The sequence below is a fragment of the Saccostrea echinata genome, unplaced genomic scaffold (assembly GCF_033153115.1).
Source record: "Saccostrea echinata isolate AGI-Se365-2 ecotype Australia unplaced genomic scaffold, CSIRO_AGI_Sech_v1 ptg000003l, whole genome shotgun sequence".
Lineage (NCBI taxonomy): Eukaryota > Metazoa > Mollusca > Bivalvia > Ostreida > Ostreidae > Saccostrea > Saccostrea echinata.
Window position 1 is genome coordinate 10,816,110 of NW_026889752.1, and position 16,724 is coordinate 10,832,833.

At 32.2% G+C, this 16,724-nt stretch overlaps 1 protein-coding gene across 1 annotated transcript in view; it reads left to right on the forward strand.

Annotated features, from left to right (window-relative positions):
• The window catches only part of LOC133178456 (E3 ubiquitin-protein ligase RNF213-like), a 173,737-nt gene extending 165,684 nt beyond the window's left edge, over positions 1–8,053 (forward strand). The window contains exons 68-80 of the mRNA XM_061313153.1: positions 1,105–1,276; positions 1,618–1,718; positions 1,852–1,909; positions 2,078–2,262; positions 2,543–2,684; positions 3,307–3,390; positions 3,669–3,861; positions 4,478–4,700; positions 5,246–5,320; positions 5,524–5,715; positions 6,526–6,615; positions 6,823–7,019; positions 7,397–8,053. Coding sequence (XP_061169137.1) covers positions 1,105–1,276; positions 1,618–1,718; positions 1,852–1,909; positions 2,078–2,262; positions 2,543–2,684; positions 3,307–3,390; positions 3,669–3,861; positions 4,478–4,700; positions 5,246–5,320; positions 5,524–5,715; positions 6,526–6,615; positions 6,823–7,019; positions 7,397–7,595 — 1,911 coding nt within the window. The 3' untranslated portion in view covers positions 7,596–8,053. The remainder of the gene's footprint in view (positions 1–1,104; positions 1,277–1,617; positions 1,719–1,851; positions 1,910–2,077; positions 2,263–2,542; positions 2,685–3,306; positions 3,391–3,668; positions 3,862–4,477; positions 4,701–5,245; positions 5,321–5,523; positions 5,716–6,525; positions 6,616–6,822; positions 7,020–7,396) is intronic.
• The last annotated feature ends 8,671 nt before the right edge of the window (positions 8,054–16,724 follow it).

The window sequence follows — 16,724 nt, forward strand, 5'->3', positions numbered from 1 at the left end:
GCGGGTGCCCTATAGTAATCACTCTGTCTGTCTGTCTGTCCGTCTGTCATTCTTCCGTCCACAAATTTTCTGTTTTTTTCTAATAACTTTTTTTAGGGTTGACCAATTAAGTTCAAATTTGGTATGTTGGTTGAATAGGCAGTAAGACATATTTTGATGCTAAGTTTGGTTCTCTGTGTCATCCGGTATGGAGCTGAGGTGGTGGGGTAGATTCCTTAACTTTGCATAAGAGTGAATGGACAAAGAGAGATAACTGCTGAGAATGTTCCTATTGTAAGCTATGAAAGGCTGCAATGAGTCTCTTGGGATTAATTAACTTTCCTCTTGAAGAAAATCCAAAGCATTTATCTTTATCTGCCACATTGAGATTAATTAACACCTCTGTCTGCAAATGAAGTTTGTTTTGAAGTTAAGGTCAATTTTGAATGATGTTTACATTCTCTGAAATGTGGATTTAAATAATGTTCATAGTCTTTATTTTGGTAAAATACACAATGAGTTATGATTTTATGGAATTCTAAAAACAAGATATACATGTAAATAAAGATATCTTTTTTATTATGATTTTATTTATTTTTTTATTTTTTTGTTTCTTTTTTTCTGCCTTATGTAAATTCAAGAATACTATTTATTTTAACAGGTATTCAGATAATAACCTCATTCTATCATTGCTGAAAAAGATCTTATTGTAAACTTAGAAGAAAAGTTTGAGAGATCAGTATAATTAATCCCCTGGGATTGATTATCTTGCTGGTTTGCAGAAAATTTTAGAGGGTTTATCTTTCTGTCACTTTTAAGATTAATTAACACCTTTGTCTGCAACTGATATTTGTTTTGAAGTTAAGGTCAAGCCTGGGTGATATTTGCATTCACTGAAGGCTGGCATTTTAGAAAACACATGTATGCTTCATTCTTCTTTAAATATGCTTATTCTTTATATATTTTTAAATTTTTGTAAATCAAGTAAAATTCTCATATCCCCTAATCTACACCCTTATATTTCTACCCCTCGGCGGGGCCCTTGCTGACAGGTCAGATTTCTAGTTTTAACAAGGAAGGTCCTTTGTTAGAGTATATTTAATTTGTTCATGTCCATTTACATAGGCTATACACAGCATAATAAAACCAGACTTGGATCCAGCAATAGTCCTGCCATTCTTGTGGGCACACATAGATAGAGATCTCGTCACTATCCAGAAAGCCATAGGAAAAAGCGTGGACGATGTCTATATCCTGATACATAGAATTTGTAATGACATCATGGAGAAACACAGAAGTGAGTTTCATACGGAAGTTCTTGATAGGGTGGTGGGTGGGAAGGGGGTTACATTAAAGTTCTTTATCAATTTAACCCTTCTCAAGTTGTCTTCTTTCTTGATTATGATGGAATTTTTACATGGGAAAATATGTGAAATGAGAACTTTAAGACAATTTGAGTCTCCATCTTCTTAATAGTTGCATTAGTGTCCTCGATCACCAACAATTCCTCCAGCCAAACTCTTCTCTAGCTGATGCATGCAACATCCATGGTTTATTTCTTAAAAGATCAAAATGACTGTATTTGTAATTATCAAAATAAACAGCAGTACTTATAGTAAAAAAAAATCTTACTTTCAGACACTCATTTAAACCAAGAAATATGCATCTTGGCAAATAAAAACAGCAGGAAAAAATGGGAAGATGATTTCACCAAGACTTATCTATCTCCAGTTCTTCAGGTATTTTATTAAGGATTTATAGTCTTTACTATTCATATCACAAAGGAAGTCATTGCTGTGAATTCAGTATTGTGAATTTTACTGTTATTTGGTCTACATTTATGTTGGAAATAAATATTCTTTTCTTTTTCAGGAAATGGATGGCTATCTGAAATCTGTGAATAAACAGCTTGCTAATGACCAGAGACTTGGTGAGTCACGCTTAGCCAGCCTAATTTTCTGTAAATTCATGTCTGGATGTTTTCTAAAATGTTGTATCAGCAATATACATTCTAGACAAGTTTCGATCTACAACTGTAACAAATGGTTTAGTCTCAATAGACAGTATAAGAACATTGAAGGTCTTTCTTGTTTCACAGGTTCAGACCCTTTGCTGTGTTTGTTATTTGAGATAGACATTCCCTCTGAACATTCCTCACCAAGCACTCTTCACAATGTTCCAGCTGTGTGGCGCTACCGATCTCAGATAACTATGGACCACTTACTACACACCTTACAAGTGCAGAGCAGGGCTCATCAAGTCCTCCACATGTTTTTACAAGAGGTAAACACTGATGTACCTGTATGTTCATGCTTACTCTCATTTTTTGAGTAAATGCAGGACTTAATAGGGGAAACAATAAGGTCTATTCTAGGCTTATGTAGGATTATCCAAACCGAACTTCAGTATATACAGTTCATATATTGATGCTATTGATGCTTGATTCGATGCATGCATCAAGTGCTACATCTGACCTACATTTTGTGGATTAGTTTAAGTGAGTGGATTAAGTGGAAGTATGTCAATATCAGTCCCAAAACTAGTTGGAGACCTTTCATTTTAGGAACACCACCTGAGAGCTATTCGCCTGGTACCAAACATCCTAAAGTTGCAGAGGATGCTGATACAGAGATACCAGAGAAAGCTGGACAGAGCAGAGGCCACAACAATAACAATTGAGGACATGATACAGTCTTATGAAAACGGTAAATCTTTTATTATACCATGAATGGATTTGACCATTAAGACGTTGTTTGTCCATTTGTTAAGAGGTAGTCACTTATTAAATATGCAATTCGTACATCCTCTGTGAAGACTGCGATAGTTTGAAGTTAAATTAACTGATGCATTAAAAATGATTTAGTATACAGTTGAACTTCGGTATTTCAAACACTGATATCTCGAATACCATGGATATGTCCAAGTGATTTGGAAGTTCCAATTACTTATGACTTAAGTATTTTACCCTGGGTATCTCGAACCCTTAGATATCTTGAAGTATTTTCTCGGTCCCATCAGGTTCGAGATAACGAGGTTTGACTGTATTAAATAAATACGGTAAAAGTACTTTTTTTCCCACATGATATTTATTTACATTATGTTTGCAGTTATGTTTTTTTTTTGCGTACGTAAAGTGCATTTAAGGTATCTTGAGGCAATCTAAGAAAACTGCTTAATTTTCTACCCACAGATTGAACAGAAATTGTTATTCTGTGGAATTATGGGAAAAAAAGTACATTTACCATATCTTATTGATGCACATATAACTTTAAGTAAAATTGTTAGACTTATGTTCAGTTGTATTTTGTTGTTGACAATCAACTTTAGAGGGAAGAGCAGAAGAGATTAAGAATTTGGTAAGGGACTTCATTGAGGCATGGCAGTGTGTGCGAGAACAACTTTTAACATTCAGTAAGTTTTATAGAGCTTTATTTTAGAACTACTTTTATTTAAGGCTAATAATTTAAAGTAAAATCTTGAGACAGTGCACATGGTGTAATTCTTAATTTTCCTTGCTAAGTAAACTCAATCATTTGACTTTTCAATTTCCTTATAGGAAAATTTAACGTTTAATGAATGTCTCTTTCTAATCTGAAATAAAAAGTTGAAAATGAATAGGTTCAGTTGTTCTGATAATTATTGTGAAAACTTGAAACTTGATTAATATCGTAATGTATGAATCGTTGCAGCTTTTCCCACCCTGGAAGGACTAGGTAAGGTCCCTAAGGAGTACTGTCAGAAGGTGATTACTGAGAGTCACCCCGTATCTGTATTGTTACCGACCTTCAGGGATGCCGGACTCTGCTCCTATGGCCTCCTGTACTTCTTACTGAAGAAACAAAATAACTTCCTTCAGGAGTACTGCAAGAAGAAAAGAATGCAGTAAGCCTATAGTTTTGATATTTTTATGATTCTCTACAGATGCAGTAAATGGGATTATTTTAAGTTCTGGAAATTAATGACAATTTCCTCTGTAAAAGTCAAAGCTTCAAATCAAGGGCATGTACCTGAAAAAAAAAACTCTACTCAGGGTTTGTAGTTTGAAAAACATCTGTGTGACATTATATTATCATATATATGTAATATATTAAATACTTATTGTATTTATGCAGATGTACTATCATGAATTTAGAATTATGGGTATTGGCTGTAACATTTGAACAAAGATTTTGAGATTAATTGAAAATAAATTGAAATTACAGTAAAACACAGTTACAACAAACATGTTTTTTTATGAATTTATGCTTACAGCTAAGTGATTTTCATTCCCTTAATATTGCTTTAAAATATTATGAACTTAACAAAAATGGAAGCCCCTAGAACTTTGCCATAAGCGTGTTTTACTGTAAATATATGTAATGATCGATGCTCAGTTGATTTCACTGTTTTTGACATGGTTTATGCAGTTGGTGCTTTTAACTTCATACCTTATATTTGATGTCTATACGAGATTTAAAGATGCTTCAAGAAATATAATAAATAAAATCTATTTTCACAGGTATAATCAACTACCCAAGGTTCAGGTGAATGGTGTGACCTCTGCCCACCTCATCAGCTACCACCCTGACAGAGACATCCTCCCCATGGTCATTGCCAATTGTCACTACACCTTTGAGGTCGGCAAAGGAACCAAGATAGATTACAACTTTGGTGACTTGGAGCGCCAGCTCATGGACCGATTCCTTTTCTCCAAGTCTGTCATTGACATGCCTGTTTATGAGGTACATAACTAAGCAAAGTTGAGAAACAGATGAAAATCATGCAGATATATCATGTGCATTCAAATAAAGGTTGAAGTAATGTACCTTAAAACTTTACAGAAAAAAAAAAGATTTGATAAAGTAATGGTTTTAAAATTACCTGGTTTATCTCAACAGAGTGTTCATTGATAAGAAAAGTTTTGGATTTTTAGGGATTTTTATTCTGTTCGCTTTCAGGTTAAACCATTGGGAAGTGTGTATTGCTCTTGGTTCATCCTCTATTTGCCTGTATATATAAATTAACTTTTAATTAGATGAAACTTGAAATATATAAGATACTTCCTACAATATTTGGCTAAGGTCTATCCTTCATGCCAAATCAAAGTCAACCTCAAGATTAAGAAAAGGGGGCTCTTTGCTTCAGGAATTACGTCCTACAAACACATCTGACAATTTTTCACTTCTAGTTAAAGATTAGTTTTGGTACAAAAATGTTCAAATAATGTTACTATAGCTCAGAAATTTTAATGTGCAACATATTTGACCCACATTAAATTGTCTTGCAGTTTGAAATGATGACATACAGATCAGAGACAACTAATGCAGTGGTGTTTAGACATCTCAGGCAGAAAATCAAACAGGTTTGTCAAAAACTTAGCAATTTAAGGAATAATTATCTTCTTAAATACCAATAGTCTATTTTTTCCAATTTTGTCATCTCTGAAAATTATAACTGTTTACCTATATCTGTTCAGATAATAGAGATAAAATTTAATGCTAAAGAAAATTATTCAAGTGCATGTGATTTGTTCCCTTTCCTTAACTATTTTGATTTTATTCACAGGAACCTTTGACCCCAGCAGTAGCCAATCAGATCAGTGAAGAGATCAGAGCTTACCCTGACCTCTGTCAAACTCTTGATAAGCTTGACATTACCATCAGCTTCCTGAAATCTGTAGGGGGTGATGCTAACATGTCCTTGGAAAAATTTATGACTCAGACTCTTAAAATGGAAAATCCATTCCCCAGTCAAAAGGTTGGCCATATATATACATATTAAGATGTATGTTATGTTTATGATTTTTGACATATATTTGTGTCACCTTAAAAGGATGTATGTCATGATTTCTTGTGTCACTGGGTCTTTTGTAGGATAAAAATCCAACACTGGATTCGGCACAAACTATATTTATTTACTGTGCTTAGAACAAAAAACCTACAAAGTATAAATTAAACACACTCTCACAACACAATACACACTCAAAACGAATACTTTACATTTAATATCAGACATTAACAACACATAAATTATATGATTGTTCGCTGTCGGGATTAATTAATAAAAGTAAATTATAAAATGCATTTATATAATAATTATAATAAAGGTAAACAGAAAGCTTACCAGGAATCCAGTTAAATTAACTCCAAGTAATACTTTACAGAATACTTTTATGTTTTAAATACATGTACAGACTTCTACCGTAAAGGCAAAAAGCATGGGGGTCGAGAATTGGCGGGTTCTGCGCTTATATACTCGGTGCAGAAATTAAAACATGCATATTAATAAGATAAAACAGTCGGTTATTGGTCAGCTCACCGGAAACACGTGAAAATACAAAAATAAACAATGTCACATGATCTTTCAAAACATTCACACTAGACACACAACACAAACAAAAGCAGGGAACACATTCGATTGGCAATGCACGCCAATTTTATGTACAAATTAAAACACAACATCTGTGACACTTGTATATGACCATGACATGTGAAGTAATAAGAGGGGCAGGTGTATGTTTCAGTTTACTGTAACAGAATGTTTAGTTTAATTATGTTTGTTTTCTAGGCAAGATCTTCCTGTGTGTGTAAGCATGCTCAGTCACTTTGGATCACATTGGCAATGGAGAAAACCAAAAGACAAGCTTCACACAAAGAGGTAATTTATATTATAATTTATATATGAGAACAATTCCTGAGTTAACTGTATTATTTCAGGGCTATAGTCATACAAGATAGAGTTTAAATTGAAAAGGAACATGTTCACGTATTATACATGTAATTGTAATGAAAATCTTCTTCTTGGTTAAAATGTGGATTAATTATTTTGCCTCTTTGAAGGATTAATTATTTTGCCTCTTCTCAGGATGCTTTTGAGGGCGTGGCCAGTGAGTTGAGGGTGGACCTCCACCCTGATCAGCGTGACATCATCACCATGTTCTGCGAGGAACTCTCCATAGAGAGACTAGAACTCCTACTGGAGACCCTGTTTGAGTGTATCATGTTGACGATCACAGTTCCCAAAGGAACAGATGATGATGATTTAGACATGTCCAAACTCAGGTAATTGATTAAAATGTTGAAAGTAGGAGAAAACTTGCACATTAATTTAAATAAAATACAAAAAATTTTGTTCTTACCGAACAGTCAGAGTAATTCTAAAAAATGGCAATTACTCTGACACAGTCAATTTTCTCCATAAAAATGGGAAATTAATGTTTTTGTGGAGTTCATAAGACTTATTTTATAATTACCCTAATATGACTGAATATTTATAATCCTTTGTAAGTTCTGACAAGAGGAATATTAAAGATTAAAATTCAGATAAACATGCAGTTTCATTGATTGAAAATTATTTATATATTTATATAATTGTTTTCTCAGCTTAAGAGACACTATGATTGGATATTTATCTTACCTGTCACTCTTTCTATTCTCAGCCTAAGAGACACAATGATTGGATATTTGTCAGCACCTCAATATGACCTTGACCTGACCTACCCAGGATGGATGACTGACCTGGTGGGAAGAATCCCCAATGAAGGAGAAAACTTCACCAAAATCATGAACAACCAAGCTGTTGATGTGTGGCTGTTTTTGTATGCCATCTACTCTCAAAAACAAAGTGAAAGGAGATAAAAAGTGTATGTTGTACGACAGAGTGAAAAATAGAGGAAAATAAACTCCTGGTTTTGGATGTAACATTTATTTTAGATAACATGTATACATATACATGCAGAAAAGGTGACTTTCAGACATGTTTATCTTGAGTATAAGACATCATTTAAATGATACCATGCATGCACAATTTAAGTACTAATGCATATCAATTCATTTCATGAACATTGCCATATTAAAGAAAAGCTTTGTTGTGAACACAAGTTTCTTTGTGATAATTAAAAAACACATTTGTGCCAATTAATTTTTGTACCTGCATTAGAATCATTTTATATGCTTTGACAAGTTTTCTCTGATGACATTTGAACATATTTTATTGTATAGATATGATACAGTTTGAACACAGTTATGTTCTAACGAAATGTCTATAGAAAAACTTTGATATACAAACTGGTTTTTATACATTATACATGTACATTCATAACATATGTTAAATATATAACTTATTTGAATTCTGGTTTTTAGGCTTTAATAATATTGAATAAATCTACCAGAATCTCTGTTAAGTTTTTTGTACCAATTGAAAAATATATTGATTTGATTTCAAGATTTTGTGATTCATCTCCCCACAGAAGTAGGGGATTAATATTTGATTTTGTAAGACATAAAAGGCTTCTAAATAGTTCCTTACTACCATGTTGGTATTTACTCAAAAAATAAATGACAAAATTTCAGATGAATCTACTTAATTTTTGCTGTGCTTTCAATAAAAGACTTTCAAATACTTTGATGTTATAAATAAATGTATACTAGTTCATTTACTCTCTGTTTTGATTAATGTTATTGACATCCAACTTTTCATGTGACCAACATAAATAACCAAATGCAACATACATTTTGGGGCCGTGCATCCTCTACCCGGTATTTTGTAGTGTGCAATTATTTTTTAAGCTACACAATTTTAAAATACATGTACATAGACATGAATAGTTATTTAAAACTGGTTTAATCAAATGTATTTTTTCCAAGTTTAAAAAAAAAATGCTGTTTATGTTATATGCTTGGAAGGATGAAGTAGTTATTGGTTGGTATGCATGTATTATGATGTATATTCATTTGTTAAAAGTGTGTATCTTTGTACCAAGATTTAAGAAGAAGAAATGATTTATCCCTGACATATTAATGAAAACTAAAAACAAATATGAAAATATGTTTGATCAACAGAAGAGCCAAGAAATTTAAATTCATACCAATTTTTTTACAGAGGGCATGGCTATATAGTGAAAAAAGACATTTTGCAGAGTTATTTTTGTGCCTTCATTTTAGAAAATCTTAGAATTACACAATAAAATGGGGATATTTATCATGTTTATATTACTGAATGCTTTGTGTAACAAGAGTATATATGCATCATTATTTTTTTTTTCTTTGTAGTGCTTTTTACATTTTGTGGTAAATTCATGTGTGCAATAAACTATTTGTTCAGGTTTGAGTTTGATTATTTCTTCGAGTAGATAATATCTCAAGTTCTGATAGATCAACAACATTTTATCAATTAATCAACAAGAGCTATTTTCATTCATATGTCATCTTGATATATTCTAATGAACTCGGTGAAGTAGAAGACATCACAGAGTCTGCCACAAAATTTCATTTTACACTCCAACAAGTCAGAATATATTAGCATAGTAAAAAAAACAAATATTAAATATTCTGAATTTTTTCATTAGTCCCAAAAATGATTTTGGTTAGATTTCATGGGATAATTCCATGATCATTTTTGTACACAAGTTACTTCATTGAATTTTGTTCAGGTTTTAACTTGGGTTCTGTTGGTTATATCTATGCAGTTCTGAGGGTGATATTGTTGCATGGAATAAGAATTAAGTTCTCCCAGTAAATGATGGGGAGTGGATCTCAAATGGTCTAGAAGCAGGGACATCTAAACCCCCAAAATCAGTAATTGATACAGCGCAGATGGAAAAAAAATGTACAATTAACAGTGACACTAATGAATTTGGAAATAAACAGTTAGATCCATACCTTTTGGATCCTCATTTCTTCTAATAAGTAGAATACTGCGGGTTTTTCAAAGTCGTTTGGAAAGTAAGAAAATGGCAACATTGTTTTCTACAAACCAGGGCTATAGATACTGATATTCAGGGTGTCACGTTAAAAAAATCAATGTTATATACATACATGTGATAAGTCAAAGACCACAAAACTGTACAGGAGCCATAAAAAAACTGGAATTTGGGTGAAAAAACTGTACACTGCCTATCAAAAAACGGTACAAAAAATGGTATAAAATATCGCTTAAATTCTGATGAAATTCCATCGTAATCATTGTAATAAACATCGTATATTTTATACCTACGAAGATCTGGGTCAGATTCACGTATATCAACTTTAGAAGTTGACTTAATTTTTTTCAATCAAGTTACGTATATGAAACATTAACAGTAATTAAGTACCCCTTAAAAAATAAAGCTACCTAAAGGGGTATTTGATACGAATTTATAGCAAGATAATTATCCCAATTGGCAGTTCACACCTTCGCACGCGATGGTTGTGTACACTACACAATTATCTGAAGGTCAAGTGTCAACACAGGTGACGTTTCCAGTGTCTCGCGAGCGAGAATGAGAGGAAAATGGCGGCATTTAGCGAGAACTGTACAAAGAGCTAGAGCCACGAACCATCAAAATGTGCCTTAAATTTTAGACAAAATTTAAGTTTGAAACCACTAAGCCGGTCATATGTTATATTGTAGTGCACAATGTCATGCTACTCTACATACAATTTTTGGCCACACAGACCACCGTCTTTAGCACATGCGCAGCATCAAATATACAAATGAAGTTAAAAACTGCTTACAAACGTCGATTTTACGGTAGTTATTTCAAAATTTGAATGTGGCCACACTCAAGTACCGATTCCAAACTTTGCAGAGAGAAAAATATTACATATATGCATTTTTAAGCAAAATATCTTAGAGGTACTCGAGTGTGACCAATATGAATTTTACATTTTATGAACGATGAGCTATCAGAAAGTGAAGCAAGGTCCTCCATTTTAACAGTAATTATGTTATAGTTACACTATAGATATTAATTGGTTAGCTGTAAATACACTCACAGTTTTTCATTCACGAGAGGCGGAGCCCCGAGTGAATAAAAACTGTGAGTGTATTTACAGCTAACCAATTAATATCTATTGTGTAAGTTACTTGTACCAGAGGACCAATGAGAGAAAAGCGAGTTGATAAATAGCACCGCCTACTAGGAGGTGTCAAGACACGGTCCGGAGTCTGTATAAATAGCTGTCTCCATCTGCAAGGATCATACTTTACTGCGGCACTGCTACTACAAGTTGTTGATAAAAAAATCGGAATTGCATGGTACGTGTGAAGATATTGTACCTTTGAAATGTTGAAGACGCAGAAAACATGATTTTTGTCAGGTACAGGTATAGGGGTAGCGATTGTAGGCTTTTATGTTCAAGCCGTCAACTCTGAAAGAAAAGTTATTTTTCTAGATCGTTTTTTTTTTTTTGAAAAAAGGGGGGATGGATATAGGAAACATCGGCATTGAACTTTTTCTTTATGGCAATCGGCGTACAGAAAAAAATGAAATGATTTGTGACATTTTAATGAAAGTTTGAAATGGTATTGGAAGTAAAAAAAATGCGGGGACTTCTGATGTGAAATTGCTATATGTATTTGGAGACGGGAAAGAAAATGACGAGAATTCGAGATATAGGACGTATCATTTACTGATTAAGGATACGCGGAGAAAACATACAAAACCATTTATGAAGCGGACACCGACAAGCTAAATAATGTTAGTATTTTTGAAATTTAAAATGTTGACTTAATTCATTCATCAGCCATTGCCTTGGTCTTGAAATTGACATCATTCATTCATTCATTAGTCAAGGTCTTGACACAGTATGGCTTGATGCCAAAAGGTGGGCGTGACTTTAAAAAAACTGTGATTCTTCTGGCAAATACACCACAGCAACATGAAAGCAAAATCTAAATTTACCGCCAGTCCTATGGTACAAGAGTTCATTATATACATAAATAGCTTAAATTAGTTATTAGTATATGAGATTTATTCTTGATAACTACATAATCCCTAATGTGTCAATTATTTTGTTTTAGAATATCTTAAACTCACATTTAACATGTGTTGTTTCATATAAAATTTAAAATTACGTTCTTTTCATTCATACTTACGTACATCAATGATGACGTCATAATTTGACGTTTTTGACGTCGACTGCATCTCATAGATAATTTGAAGAAGTTTGCCAAAATAATTTCAAAATAGATAATTGAAAAGTGTCGAAATCCAGTTTCCGATTTTTTGCCAGTACTACATGTTGAACGTAAAATTTATTTTCAGATTTATTATATTGATAAAAATACAAATTATTATCTAAAATATATACAATACGCAAAAATTATGCGCGTTTTAGATATACATGAAGCGGAAATAGTTTGACTTGTTCACACACTGATATTTTATATGAAGAAATTATACGGTTAATTGTGTTCTCGATCCAATTATCAATAATTTTATTTAGCTAACAGCTTACATATCATATACCCCTTTAAAAAATAAAACGACTTAGAATTTTTTGACGAACACAAAAAGGGAAAAAAGAAAAAAAATATCCAATGCGCGGAAAGGGGGGGATGTTTTGACAATAAAAAAATTCCCTGAAAGGGGGTGCGGGTGTAAGACATTTGTCTTGAACAAGCCACTAAATAGACTCTTCTTACCAATTTACAGGGGTCCCTGTTTCTTGTGTGCATGTGTGGAGGAGTGTTTTCAAGGACATCTATCGGTCATTTTATTATATAGATCTAATAACTCTGAAATTGAATAACTCCGGAACACCCCCCTCCTCTCCCCTATAGATCCGCGCATACGTATATGCATCATTTTGTATCTATAGAAAAGTGTCCGACCCAATGTCAAATGTGTCCGAAATTCTATTACATCTGAATGCATTTTGAGGTACAATACCGAGGTGATCCAAATAAACTGAAAAAAGGTGTCCGACTTACGATTTGCACACATAGGATATATAAGATAGTAATGCCTTTCCAATACATATTTTGGACCCTCATTTACTATTAGATGGTTTGCCTTCATGTACCGGCTTTCTAAATCACATCTAGGGTGATCAGACATAGCATGGATCGGACGGCTTTAACAAATTAGATCATTAAGGTAAAAAATTAGATTCAAAGGATTATTAGTTTAGAAGGGAATTCCTGCAGAAGTGATGTAAAAATGTTACTTAAGGGGGTGACAATTAAACAGAAAGAATAAAGCTTTTGAAATATGAATAGTCCAGGACATACTTTATTTGTCAATCTATATTATATACTACCTATTTTAATACTACAATAAACGTGAAATTGGGACAATTATTTTGTTAGAAAAGGCCCTTCACTTAAGACTGGTAGTTTAGCTGGTTTAGCTTCAATTATTTAAATAAAGTGTGGCAAGGTGGTAATTTTGACGGAATGGAGGAGTATGGGGAGAAGAACAGCGATGAAAAAGTTTATTTAATTTAATAAAAAAGTAGAGGAAGGTCTCCAAACATAATTTGACCCTGCCCCTTTCCCGGGTACTACTCTTCTGAATGTGCATCTTTTCTTTGTGCGATTTTAAATGATGATATTTTTATAAACACATGAAACACAGAAACAATCATTTACTGATGTAAATACTTGAACTGTTCAACAATATAACAAAGAATAAACATACGTACTGTTTCCTATGTAGTACGTTCTCATGTATACGTTTCGAAATTAAAATGCATGTGTAACGTGGTTCCGCTACGATACCCCCCCCCCCCCACCCCCCGACCAAAAAAAAAACCACAAATGGAAGCGATAGTAGATAATAAATAAAAAAAATAAACATGATTCTGCTTTTAGGGCAAGATACATGTCTGATAGAAAAAAAAAAAAAAAACTTAATTCAAATACGTGTATTTAGGGGAGGGGGTCAAGAATTTTTTGTTGTCTAACATCGATAATTATTGTACATGAAATTTTATGTAAAAGTTTATATGAATCAACAATTATAAGACATACCATTTATTTACAGTTTAAAAATAATAGTACGTTATAATTAAATTTCATTTAACATTCATCATATTTACTTTTGAAAGGGAGGTCATGTTGAAAACTATGTGAATTGGGTTTTATGTTAGAAACACAGGCACTTGTTTCGGTAATAAATTTTTGACCTGTAGTATAATATAATAGCACTTGTTTCGGTAATAATAACTTGTTTTGGTATGTGCTAATCCCGGGCAGAGATTTTGATTGGCTAAAAATCTGCTTCTAAAATTACATCGCATAAACATCGTAATGTTTTCAGGGAAAATCAGACTTAAACAAATTCTTTTTATTCACTGCAATATTTAAACACTGGAATTGAATTATTAAACCCAGTCATTTTTTAATTTTGTTCCCTGTCCGGGATTAGCACATACCATTTCATGGGTTAAATCGACTTTTCCACTCGGCGAGCAGAGATTTGACGCTGTTTACAGAGATAAAAGAAAATAAAGACAAGCATGTTATATATGGTTGTGTAGATAAATTATCTTAGAAGACATAGGTATGAATAGTTTGCCAGTGCGTTTCCTCTGAAAGTGTAAATGAGTGCGATTCTGGGGGAGGGGGGTACTCCATGTAATCCGGAGTTGGATACCTTGTGTTATTATTATACTATGGGTCAAAAATTTATTACCGAAACTTGCCTGTGTTATTATTATACTATGGGTCAAAATTTTATTACCGAAACATACCTGTGTTATTATTATACTATGGGTCAAAAATTTATTACCGAAACAAGTGCCTGTGATTAGAAATTAAATTTTTGATCTCGTCACATATTTTGAATAACATAAAAAAATATATCGATATTATAATATCTAGAGGATTATAATATAACTCTAGAAAACTCATATTTAGAGATAGAAAGTTTGTGTTCAGTTCATGTATTTTAAATAAAATTAATCTATCAGTTACAAAAACCCTTTTTCAGTTTATGTTGAAAACTAAACGAAAATCGGCGAGACATTCAATTGTTTTAATTCATTTCATTGTAAAAAATCACAAATGATTTGGAAATTAGTCCTTCGCACTCACAAAGTACTCTTCTCTGATAATTCAATTTTAATTTAATGAGAATAAAATCTTTAATAGCCTCACATGCTCGCTACTAAAAGGATTTGACAATTATCATACTGGACACCACTTTCTGTTGAAAATATGTATTTGCATTTATATTTCTATCCAGTTCAGATGAAGCTTTCAAGAATTTATTTTTGATATCAGAAAATAATGTAGATTATAGAATTTATAAGTTATACGTCTATAGTATAAGATACTTTAATACTAAACAAAAGGACTATTGCAGTACTCATGTGTACAAAGATAGCAGATACTGTAGAACGCTCCTTCGTCAAATGATTCCCAGTCTCGGGGATACAGATTACATGTATGCTTCCATGTACTATAGGATATGATGCAATCGGTTTACACTCGCGCGCAGTTATTGCATAAACTGCAATATGAAATCAACACCTTTCTTTGTTTTTTTTTTTAATATATTGGTAAAATGATTATGATGCTTATTAGATACTTCTCTATTCCAATTTTAAGTTTTTAAATGTGTTCATATAATTGCAATCATGGATTTTTTACGACGTTACGATGTAACATAATGACGTTACGTTACAAATAATGACGTTCCTCACGCAAATTTCAATCAAAACAATACCATAATGTAAAATCTCTTCTTGAAAAAGTATAATAGATATCTAAAAAAGAAAAACAGTAATGAAAAGCTAAAAGTCTCTACTATCTATATTGAAATCCTCGTTCATTTTTGAGTTAAGGCACATTTTGATGGTTCGTGGCTCTAGCTCTTTTCATATTCTGTGAATTGGTGTCCCGCCGGTACACGATGAATGGGCTCGAAAAACTGTACATTTTGCGTACAGCCGGTACATATCACATGTATGTATATAAATAAACTTCAATGATATGGAGCTATTCTGGTACTACTAAACAGAGTACGATAGAGTACTTTAGAGTACGCTGGTAAAATAATAGAATTTAATGCAATCATCTGGATTAATTATTCACATTTAACCTTAATAAACATTTTTCTAAAATAATATTATGACATTTTTCTCAAATATTTGTTATTGTTTATTTTTTGTCCAGAAAACATTGATAATCAATTATGGTATCCCGATCCCGAATTTTATTTGGCTTTGTTTTTGGAAGTACTGAGCGACATATTAAATTGGTGACTTATTTCATTAAGGATTATGTTTTCTTTAAATTCAATTTTTATTTATTTATTTTTTTTAAATATAATTTTGTGTTTTATTTAATTTATTTATCCTGGGTTTTTTTCTCTCCTTTTCCTTTTAATCTAACTGTAGGAAAAAAAATGAAATAAAAAAAAATATCTTTTAATTCTTTTATTTAACTTTTTGTAGAACTCTTAGCCGTTCATATGAATGTTTCCAGATCCTACGACGTGGACGTGGTTCTACATTAGGATCCATATCTTTTATATTTTTATTCTTATTTATGTATTTTTTGTTTGTTTGTTTTGTTTCTTTTTTTGTTTTGTTTTTTTTTTTGTTTTTTGTTTTTTTTGTTTTTTTTGCTTTAGTGTTTAGTTTTTGTTTGTTTGTTTGTTTGTTTTTTTTTTTTTTTTTTTTTTTTTTTTTTTTTTTTTTTTTTTTTTTTCTTTTTGTTTTTTCTTTTCTTTTCTTTTTTTTTTTACTTTTGTTTTTTTTTTCCCCTTTTTTTTTTGCTTTTAATATTTTTATATTATTTGTTTGTTTGTTTGCTGCTCTCATTTCCTTTTTTTTTTTCATTTTTTTTCTTTAAGAAATTTTTGCCTTCTTTGTCAAAGTGTTTGACTGTAGGGAGAGGGCTAAAATAGGCTATGCCTGCTGCCTAATCCCATTCACTTCATGTGAATAAAATTATGTATAAATAAAAAAAAAGTGTTTGACTTGCAGGCTTTAACTCTTTTTGTTTGTCCAGGCTTTTTTGCAATGCTTGCTACTTTCGGAATAGTTAAGCTTCCG